Source organism: Primulina tabacum, chromosome 15 (genome assembly GCF_025594145.1).
Source record: "Primulina tabacum isolate GXHZ01 chromosome 15, ASM2559414v2, whole genome shotgun sequence".
NCBI lineage: Eukaryota > Viridiplantae > Streptophyta > Magnoliopsida > Lamiales > Gesneriaceae > Primulina > Primulina tabacum.
The window spans coordinates 35,296,068-35,307,141 of record NC_134564.1 but is presented as its reverse complement, the minus strand read 5'-3'; the positions used below and the strand labels follow the sequence as shown (position 1 = coordinate 35,307,141).

Sequence of the window (11,074 nt, the reverse complement as noted above, 5' to 3'; positions counted from 1 at the left end):
CTCACAAAAAACCTACTCTTAGTTTATGAACAAATTTACGTTTTTTTTCATATATTTATCTCTTTAAGATTAAAATTTTGTTATTCGTCATATTTTCTTACAGATGAGAAATATTATCTAAATATTATTATATATAGTTTACAAATACAAAGTATATACTATTTGTGTCCCTGATAACAGCCCGTTACCCAGTAAAGCCCAGTAATCTTTATTTTCGGCCCAAATGGTCCTCTATCCGAATCCACGATAAGGTTTATTCACAAAACCATCGGATACTAATTTCTAGGGCATTGTTGAAAAACCTTTGATACTTGGAGAAATTTGATGAGATTCGATTAATGGGGAAGAACAGAAACAAGAAGAAGAAGAATGGTTCGGAGCCAATGTCTATGGATGATTCGTTCACGAATTTTTCCGAAGGTTCGGTTTATCCCCCTTTTCAGAGAACAAAAAACTAATTTTTTTTTTTTTAGATGCGAACATTGAAACTTTCTCTGAAACTTATTATTTTCAGCGATGGACACATCAGAAGCTGTGGCTCCCAAACCTTCTGTTAGTGAAACCTTCAGGTCAGTTCAATTCATCCTTCCGCAAGTTCGATTGTTGTCTTTTATATTATGGTTCTGAGGTGTTATTCTTGAGCTATCTCTGAATAGAAGACGAGTGAGCCGGTAATACTGCATATCTTGATATTTGCTAGTCCAAAAAAGAGCTACTGATCATGTCAGTTCTGTTTGATTCTAATCTATGTTAATGATTTTGTGCCACCCTCTTGACGATTTCAATCCGTGTAATTCTGGCTAAATTTGGCTGAGGGCATTTGTTTGTTTTTCAACCAAATTGACCATTCCTGGAACGGACTTGATGGGATTTCTCTTTCGAACGGGCTCCTGAAAGATTGCAGATTCAAGGCAAATAAAATCTTTTTGAAGCTGCGGTTGTTATTAACTGAATTCTAAGGCATTTCAGCCAAGGTGGTTTGTTTAAAAGCCACGCTGGTCATCTGTACATGAACCTTTTTGGAGCAAGAAATTAAGTCATTTAAATCGAAGAATTATTAAAAACTCGAATCTACTGTAATCGAATGGATGGAAAGCCTGATCATTGGTAGAGAAACACGATCACCTATTCTCGTTGTCATCCAAACAAGACACTTTATTTTTTACCTTGATAAAATGTGATGATTCCATCTTGAATCGGAGATTTTTCTCATTCCTCACATTCAATGCTGCCTAATTCATCTTTTTTGCTTAGTACACATTGTCTCCTAGCTTCGTGGCTGGACCAACTGGTTGATTCTGATAGAAAATTTGAAGATTGTGATTTGGTGCCAATAAGATTTATACGAGCAAGCTATTTTCTTACATTTTATTTGAAATGTGGAACGATTGTCTTGAATTGTAATGCAGGAAGGTGAAAAAGGGAAGACCAATGAAGAGATCAAAGAATGCGCGGAAAATGCAGGCTGTGGCGAAAGCCATATCTCAAATGGAGAAGTCTGAGGTGAAGATTTTGAAGAGTGAAAGTAAAACGTTGAGAACTGATTTTGCCAAAAGGCTGTACGACTAATTGAATGGTCGTGGATTTGTGATTACAATTTGGTTTCTGACTAGTTTTATATCCTACTTTCAATATTTGATATGCAATCGGATAAGTTAAAAAATCAACACACGTATTTTTTTACCAGTTTTAGAAAATCTGAATGAAATAAAGAATTCATTCATGATTTCTTTCAATTGTTTTGGAAGATGATTTTGTTATTTTGCTTCAATACAAGTTTTATATTTGTGTTTCTTTGTCAATATGGAGAGTTGATATGCTTTTCAAGTTATTAAAATATGAATCATATTATAATTAATATGTCATAATCTATAATGCTACAAACAAATAAGAAAAATTATCAACTATTATAGCCTTAGAAGTCGTTATATCGAGTTTGGAAATATCAAACCTTGCATAGTTGTTGTCAACAAGCATTCCACTTTTGACAAAACAGCCATAATTGGTTCGGAGACAATGCAAAAATCATTTTTGTTTAAACTACTAGCCAAACCTCGAAACTTAAAGTGTGTTCGGTTGGAAAAAATCAATGGGCTAAAAGCATTTTTTTAAAAAAGTATTTTTATTTAGAAATAGAATGTTTGTTTACCAAAAAATTGTTTTAAAAAACACTTAAAAAATTGTTTTTTGAATTTCTATTTTCTGGTTTTTGAGTTTATCCAAACATAAAAATCGTTTTATTTTTTAAATAAAAAAAGCACTTAAAAGTGAACTTTTTTTAAATACATTTTTAAACTATAACTTCTGTGTATAAACTCATCATTAATGTTAACGTTTCTCATTTAAACTCAGCGTGAAAGGGTAAACAAACATCCTTTTACATCGAAATCATTGGTCGTGCTCACTCATTAAGCACCTACGCAATGAAGAACTTAATTAATTTATGAAGTTTGTTAATTTGCATATACAATTAATTCAACTAATTTAAATAACCAAGATAAATTAAATTAGTAAAAGCGGTACATACTTTAGGGAAAAAAACATAAATTAATTAAATATTTATTTAAGTTATATATTCAAAAAATAATATATTCCACTGAAATCTGCTTACAAATTTATTAATATATCATCATATTAACTTTATTTAGCATACTCCCAAAAAAATAAAAATCAATTAAATGAAATTATTTAATTATTCTTTAATTATCTAAAGTATATTAAATTAATAATTCATTGATTTATATCATCACTTGCTAGCAATGTTCATGTATTTCCAATTCAGCGCCTCCATTGGAGATGCTCTTGTTTTTAAAAACTTGATACATTTGTAAACTTGTTTTGAAATTTAAATCAAAACCTGAAAATAAATTTTGTAAAAAAATTATGTGATTGTATATTAAAAAATCTGAAATGATTGTTTCATTTAATACATTGGGCTCCCCGTTGTCTGTTTCTTCACTGTCACCATCCTTGACACGCACTCAAACTCACTTTCAGTGTTTTTAGGGTTCTGTCTTTCAGTTGCTTCTTCGCCAAGCATGTCGTGTCTCCAATGCCAGCAGTCCAGCTCCAATCCCGACCATTTCAGGAACGGGTGGCGCCTCCGCAGCGGCGCCAGCGCTCGCCTCTGCCTGCGATGCTTGTGAGTGGAGGGAACAATCCCAGAACCTAGAGATGTTTGTTCGCATTTTTTCTTAGTTTTGATTTGATTGTGGTTTTTTGCAAACGGTTACTAGCTCTCGCTGCTTGATGTTGCTGTCGGCTTTTTTCTTTTTTCTTTTTTTTCTCTTTTGTTCTGGTTGTGTGCAAGCTATTTTGATCAATTTGATGTGCTTGATTTCATTTTTCATTTTTTCTTTTCTTGGGCTGCATTTATCTGTGTGAAAGTTGGAGGTGATTTTACTTTGGTTACGTTGTTCTCTTCAACTTTGTTCTCTGTTGGAGCAGATTGTGTAAACTTGCTTCTCAAGCAAAAAGACAATTGCCGTGTATTTTGTGAAATTTGACGATTCATACTTGATCTGGACATAGTGTTTGTAAATAATTGATGAAGGTACAATATTGTTACAGAGAGAGAATGTAGCTGAACATGGCATTGATTCCAGCATTTGACCTTTCTTGGATTTCATAGCTCAGTTCATCTTTGAAACATGCTAGCATTGGCTTTGATTGTATATCTGAATATTAGACCCCTATGCTTATTAGTTAGATTCTAAAACCTGAAAATGAGTTTTCCAAGATGCTTTTAAGAAGACAACTCGCTGTAAACAGAAGTATCATTGCTGCAAACTGATCTGTGAAGTTATGTATGAATTTTGTGGATGATTGAAAGCATAGTATGATTAGAAAGTCAGGATAGGTGATTTCATGTATTTATTGTTGTTCCATAGTTGCTGCTTCAAAGAAGCAACTAAGTATCACCTATGTCGATACATAATTCATTAATGACCTTGAGTTTTTAGCCTAGAGGTGATATGTCGTGACTTACACACACACGCATAAATACTCAAAGACAGAAATTTCAGTCCGGCGATGGTAGGTCAGGCTGTCTAGGATGGTTTCATTCAAGGGAAAGATGTGAGTATGAGTATGAGATGAGGCAAGTTTGTCCAATAGTCAGTTGGAGCCAAAGTATCAACTTTGGTGGAAATGGTCCTTTTTATTATTTGGGTGTTATATAGGGATCAGGAAGTGTGGAGCAAGTGTGTTATATTCCTTAACTACGCAGATGATGTATTGATGGATATTTTTTATGCTCATATTTCTTGCAATATTTCTTTGTCAGCTTCTGCGGCTCTTATGTACGTGAACTTTGTCCTAACTTGTGATGCACTTCCAAGATCTGATTTAATCAAGTCATTTTATTTATGTAGTTCTGCATATGAGGAAGGAAGATTCTGTGTAACCTTTCATTCAAAAGATGATGGTTGGAGGAAATGTGAGTCATGTGACAAGGTCAGCTACTTTACTCAGTACAAAAATGTTTTTGCGGGCTAATGTTTTTTAGAACTATACTGTCAGGGAGGCATGTAACATCGTTCATCTGTTACATCTTCTTAATCTTCCATTGCAGTTAATTCATTGTGGGTGTATAGTATCATTCAATAATCATTTTCTGACGGATTCTGGAGGAATAATCTGTATGGAGTGCACTAGGTTTAATTTTTTATTGGTAAGAATAATCTTGATAGAGTGCTCTGTTTCGTTAAAGAGTCTTGTTTTTTGTGCTACGAGGATCTATTGCAAATTTAGCCAGCTCAGTTGACCAGTAATTGTAGGTTTTTAGTGAAATGCTGTAAGCTTTTAATGGTTGATATGAAATTGTAATTGCAGGCAAGAAATCGTTGTGTTTCTCTTGAGCGTGGGATAAGAGCTGGAGAATCTCATCATGAACCATCTGGGAAATCCCTTGTCGAATCCCAGTACTGTCCTCGGACAGATTTAGAAATACAACAGGTCTCCGAAAAGTATCCTCTTTTAAAGGTCTCCGAGAAAACATGCTCCGAAGCAACTACCAAAACTAATTTAGTTCAATCCTAAACCAAAGATTGGAGCGTCCTATGCTATCTCCTTTCCAGTATTTGTCACAACTTTTTAATCCTTAACAAAGATTTAATCCTGAGATCTGCTAAAACTCCTTTGTTTGAAAAACTTTTGACGCTGATATATATCAAATTAGCAGGCCTAATTTCGCCAAAGAGGTGAGTGTATGGATGTGTTTTTAATCTATATTTGTGTGGAAGGTTGAAGATATGGAATCTTCTAACAATTAAAAAAATTCACGAATTCACTAAAAAAAGGTTTAAATTGTGAAACTGTAAACAAAAACAAGGGTAACTATTGATGATGACGAGAATGGTTATTAACATTTAAGCTAATAATCGCGTTAATTCCTTGCACCACGTGACAAAATAAATATTGAAAAGTTAACAAAGATTAAAAAATATATCTATGGGGTCAAATGGCAGTGGACATCATGAAAATCTTAATTGTCAAGCAATGCCTTATGTCTCTTGCGTCTTTGATTCTTTTTATTCTTCGTATTTCTCCTACATTACATTACAACGGATTGTATCATAATAATGAATTGGGCTAATTCATTTTCAGGATAAAATCAGATCTTTATTTCATTTTTTTCATTAAAAAAATTACAGATCCTTCTTATTCATTATTCCAAAACCACGGAAACCAATAATACAAAGAAATACAGCCAACAATATTATATAAGAGTACAGTGACTCATAAGTCATACAACCTTGGCTGCTTCCGTAGTGTCCTCCGTCAGTGTTCCGCGGTCTCACGATTTTCTTCCGCTGCTTGCTTCGTCTTCTCGTTCTTTACATTTAAGTGATCCTCAACTCTTCTGACAACGTCGGCTACCGAATCTTTCATATTTTATAGACTTCTTCTACTTACTTATATCCAATAAACACATTGAAGAAGTTGAAGTCTTCTATTTTGTGGACTTTCAGCAGCAATAAATAATACGTAGATAAATAATATTTTTTAATAATAAAATATATAAAAATATAGTTAATATATTGTTTGATTTGATTGATTAATTTGATTAAATTAAAAATAATGTGATATTATCATTCTTTTTTTTTGAAAATATCAATAAAATATTTATAATATTATTTATCAAATGTAATATTGTAGTTTCAATTTATTGATTTGATTGATGTAAGATAAATGATTGGTAGATTGATAAATAATACGATGTACCAAACAATACCTAAGTGTATATACATTATTTGATAATTAAATATATTTTTAATTGATTTTGGATCACCCGAGCTAATGTTTTAAAAATTCGAGTATATATAGTTTAATAATTTTTGACATGGATTTTGTTACAATTAAAATTTTCGCAGGAGGAGCATATGCCAATAGCCCAAAACATATGCAGTAGTAATGTGTTTTCGGGAAAATCTTTTTTATATGTTTTATATTTTATTATATTATATTGTCTTGACGTTATGGACAAAATTTCATAAATTATAATAATTGTCAATGTTATCGTAATTTAAATTAAATAACACATAAGTTTTTTTTATTATATCTTAAATTCAATCAGACGTCTTTCTTGTTAGTAATTACTAGTCTTAATAATGCATAACATCACATTTATGCTAAGTGAATCTTGCTGGAATTGCTTCGAAGCTCGGGTGTTTATGAACCGAATCAAATCGTACCGACATCTTAAACTAACTAAAATTGCATGGTTTGAATCAATTTTAAGTTTGGATTGGTTTCAAAATCAAGATTTAGATTTTTTTTTAAAAAAAAGAAAAATTACCCAATAGTGTAATTTTTTTATATATAAAGTTTTTATTTGATTTTTAATTGGTATATTTCATTATTAGTTGTTTTGAAACAATCCAATTACATTAATAATTTATTTATTACAAGTTTTAACCCAAATAAACATAATTATGTCCCTAAAAGTTTAGGTTTTATATAAGTTGCAAAATTTGGAACCTCTATAAGTATTTTAATTTAAAGTATTTTTATTATAATCTTTCTATTGCACAATCAAATAAAAATATTCACTCAACTTTTTTAAGTATCAATTAATGACTTTTTCTTGATTACAACATCTCAATTACCGATTCACTATGAAACTCAAAATATAAAATTAATCACCAAAATCATACCAAATCAAACTAAAATTTTGGTTTGATTACTAAAAAATTCATGGTTCAGTTTGATTTCAATTTTAATATGCTTTGATTGATATTTTTATTTAAAACCGAATCAAACTATAATTGACAATCCATAATTGTGATGACGAAGTAAATGGCTTTGCAGTAGGGGTGGGCAACGGTCGGTTTGGTCCGATTTTACTCTATAACGGTTCGATTTTTCGGTTTTCGGTTTTGAATATCTCTAGTCCAAAACCAAACCATTTTATTACGGTTCGGTTCGGTTTTTTTTGTAATACGGTTCGGTTTATACGGTCGGTTATATACGGTTAGCTAAAATTTTGTAAAGCAATAAAATTCTACGACACTTTATGCCTCTAAAAGCTAAATCATAATATTTGTCAAACATTTAATTTTTTGTGTGTGTGTGTGTCTATATATATATATATATATATATATATATATAACTAATTAAGATACGTAATCCGACCATGATAATTGGTGCCAAGTCGACAGAAAACTAATGTCCGAAAGCATTGACAATTGACATGCTAAAAAACCATAATCTATTGAAACAAAGAGGGAAGATACAGTTAAAAAACGACTAGGCCTATATCCACAAAAGTAGAGGTTCGTTCACTTTGCAGGGCCATCTCCTTCAAAATATTTGAACTTCCAATTCTCAAACTCTAAAATCTTGTTTAGAAAAAAAAAAAAACAAAGACATTAAATTCATTACAATTATAAAGTGATTATGAATCACAATTTTGAAGTAATAACTTAACTTAATGAAAGTAATTGCATCGTATAAAAAAAATCATATTTTATGGAAAAATAATAAATTCATTACAACTAGTAACAATAAGTGAAAATGCTTAAACTTAACTAGTTAACTTACAATATTTCATTGAAATGATTATATATTGGTTATGTAAGAATCTCTTCCAATGCAAGAATCCCTTCCAATATTGATAAAATCTAAAAAAAATAAGAAAATTATTACCAACATTAAATAACAAAATAATTCTAAAATAAAACAGAAAAAATACACAAATTTCTTACCAGATTCAATTTCTTCAAGATGATCCAAGTCTTCTTCTACTTTAATGGGAGAAGATTCTTTTCGAAACCAATCTTGAAGGCAAATGAGAGCTTGCACTAATCGAGGTGTTAATGAACTTCTAAATGAATCTAGAACACGTCCACCGGTGCTAAAAGCACTTTCCGATGCCACAGTAGAAATAGGAATCGCTAACACGTCACGAGTCATCTCAGCCAGAGTAGGAAATTTGGAAGAGTTAACTTTCCACCAAAGCAAAATATCAAAATGTTCATTTTCAACCTCAACATCTTCATCGAGATACTTATCTAACTCAGTCTTAGCATCCATATTTCCACTTTCAGCCTTATATCTCAAGTATTCTTGTTGTATTAGTGTTCTTTTATGAATATTTCCTGTTTTTATACCTGATGGCTCAACTTTACTAGTAGATGATCCTTGAGACATTTTTGAAGTGACCTTCCTATATTCTTCAAACAAAGAAGTCATATACAACTTTATTTCAACTCTTAATTGCTCCCCTTTCTCTTGCCCATACATCTTCAAAAGCACAAAAGCCACATAATCAAATTTGAAACGAGGATCAAGCACACATGCAATAAAAATCATCTTATTCATTTTTTCTGGAGCACCTCAATATTTGTCAAATTTAGATTTCTTTTTTGCCATCATAGCTGTAATGCCTGAAGTAAATATCACAATTTGTTGATTTAGTAATGTGAGATTGCTAAATACTTAACGATTTTTAAAGAGGGAAATATGACATATTTTGATCATATGAAGTCCAAATGATTTGAAATTTGGATATAACGTAGAAAACTCAAAGATATAGAAGTTTCATATTTTGAGTTTTGGGAAATTTGGTCGTTTGACTGGTTCAAAGTGATATACCGGTGTTAAAATGTTAAATATTATATATTATATTATATTAATATAATATAATATAATATAATATAATATAATAAAAAAATAAAAAATAAAAAATGGTGAGGCGGTGGATTTCATTTCATCAAATGAAATGAATTTCAGTACATCCGTTTACAGATCGAGAAAGAGAGGGGAGAGAAAAGAAATAATAAAGTTTTCAGATTTTCTTTTTGATTTTGTGACTTATCGGTTTATCCAATCGACGAACCGACTTCAGTTCTGGGATCGTTGACACGAGGTCTTCGATTTGAGGTATAAATTTTATATTTTTGGTGATGTTTGACATTCGTCGATTTCTGGAATAAATCCAATAAATTGTTAAATCATACTGAAATTGAAGATTGTTGAGTAGTGTATGATTTTAACGAAGTAGAGAAGATTATTGTGTTGTTGTTTTGAATTATTCCTAATTTAGATTGGAGAGTTGTTTGTCAGTTGTTATTAATTCTGATTATATATTCGGAATCTACGAAGTATAGGCTACACGTTGATATAAAGTTTTCGTAATTTGACGGATGTTATAAAATAGCCTATTATTTGAAGTTAAATTAATTAAGGTGTATTTGATGATAGTATTGTGATTTAAATACACCACAATATTAAATTGTTGAACAATACAAATTTATAATCGAGTTTTATATTTTGTTGAATTAATTGTTGTTGGGCTATTTGATGTTATATATTGAGGCTGTTATAACTGTGTTGATACGGTGACAATGATCTGATAATTATTGTTGAATTATTTAGATATATCACAAGCCTCAGGATCAAAGAAATAGTCAGATTGTATATATACTCGATGTTGTTGGCTGTCGTTGTTGGGAGACGTCACGTTGATGTTGTTCGTTCAACGATATTGCTGTCGCCGGAGTTGGGGTGCGACGTATCGTTGATGTTATTCGTTCGACGATATTGCTGTCGCCGGTGTTGGGGTGCGACGTATCGTCGATGTTGTTGTTCGTTCGACGATATTGTTGTCGCCGGAGTTGGGGTGCGACGTATCGTCGATGTTATTGTTGCAGTGTGATGTTGTTGAGGTTGTTGATGGTTGATTGTCCAGAAACGGCAAAAGGGGTATTTCTGTTATCATTTCAGTTATATTTTATGTTGTTGTTAATATAACTGTTATTTATTACGATGATGATTGTTGTATATGCTCACCCTTTGGGGGCTGTTTCTGTTGGACAGGTTACAGGACTATGCCATGAGACAGGATAGTGGTACTACGTGTGTCTAGTCAAACAGTTCTGTAGTTGATAGTAGATAGAAACAGTATAGCTTATTGTCTTATTTGAGTTGTTGTGTATGTATTTATTATATTGTTTCTGCTACACTGACGTAGATAGTGTGGTGATGGCATTATTTTGTCGTATATGCATTATATTATTACGTCGTCGAAAATTTTTTTTTTATGAATATGACGTCACATGTTGTATGATTACGTGGCGAGGTTTGGGGCGCCACATTGGTGGTATCAGAGCATATGTTAGATGTCTGGGATGGTTAAGAGTTGGGTTTGTGATGAGGGAGTTGGATGACGATATTATCTGCGTGTGTCTGTGCATTTGACTTGTTATTGATGATTTCTCGATATGATTGATTGTTCTTTAGTTGTGTGTGCTTTCGAGCGAAAGGTGTGATGATAATTAATGGATTGTAATTGTTAAATGATATGATTAACAATTTGATTTCCAGTGATGGCAGCTAGAGAACAGGTACATCCACACGAGGAAACAGACGAGGTTGACAGTGGGTTTGGACAGATGAATCCATTGCCACCTCCTCCTATGGGACATGCACCTGCAGATCAGCCTTTATTGCCTGGTGACTTGACTTTGGCACAGTTCAGCAGTTATCTTCCGCCGAGATTTGATAGTTCTGAGACTGGTGAGCGAGCTGAGGAGTGGATTGAGAGGATAGAATAGATATTTGTGACCGCTCC

At 32.1% G+C, this 11,074-nt stretch overlaps 2 protein-coding genes across 3 annotated transcripts; one reads left to right on the top strand and one right to left on the bottom strand.

The window, feature by feature from the left end:
• The first annotated feature begins 2,919 nt into the window (after nt 1-2,919).
• On the top strand, nt 2,920-5,218 carry LOC142527025 (B3 domain-containing transcription factor VAL3-like). 2 transcript variants are annotated; one of them, XM_075631725.1, is made up of 4 exons: nt 2,920-3,142; nt 4,374-4,455; nt 4,574-4,672; nt 4,834-5,217. In XM_075631725.1, exons 1-4 carry the CDS (start codon nt 3,039-3,041, stop codon nt 5,038-5,040), a joined length of 492 nt encoding a protein of 163 aa, XP_075487840.1. In that variant the 5' UTR covers nt 2,920-3,038; the 3' UTR covers nt 5,041-5,217. The 2 variants fall into 2 exon arrangements, with proteins under 2 accessions (XP_075487840.1, XP_075487842.1); XM_075631727.1 differs by lacking the exon at nt 4,574-4,672 and having other exon boundaries at nt 4,834-5,218.
• Nucleotides 5,219-7,998: 2,780 nt separating this feature from the next.
• On the bottom strand, nt 7,999-8,857 carry LOC142527358 (zinc finger BED domain-containing protein RICESLEEPER 2-like). Its single transcript, XM_075632136.1, has 2 exons — nt 8,208-8,857; nt 7,999-8,123 (listed from the first exon to the last, which is right to left on the bottom strand). Exons 1-2 carry the CDS (start codon nt 8,821-8,823, stop codon nt 8,062-8,064), a joined length of 678 nt encoding a protein of 225 aa, XP_075488251.1. The 5' UTR covers nt 8,824-8,857; the 3' UTR covers nt 7,999-8,061.
• Between the last annotated feature and the right edge of the window lie 2,217 nt (nt 8,858-11,074).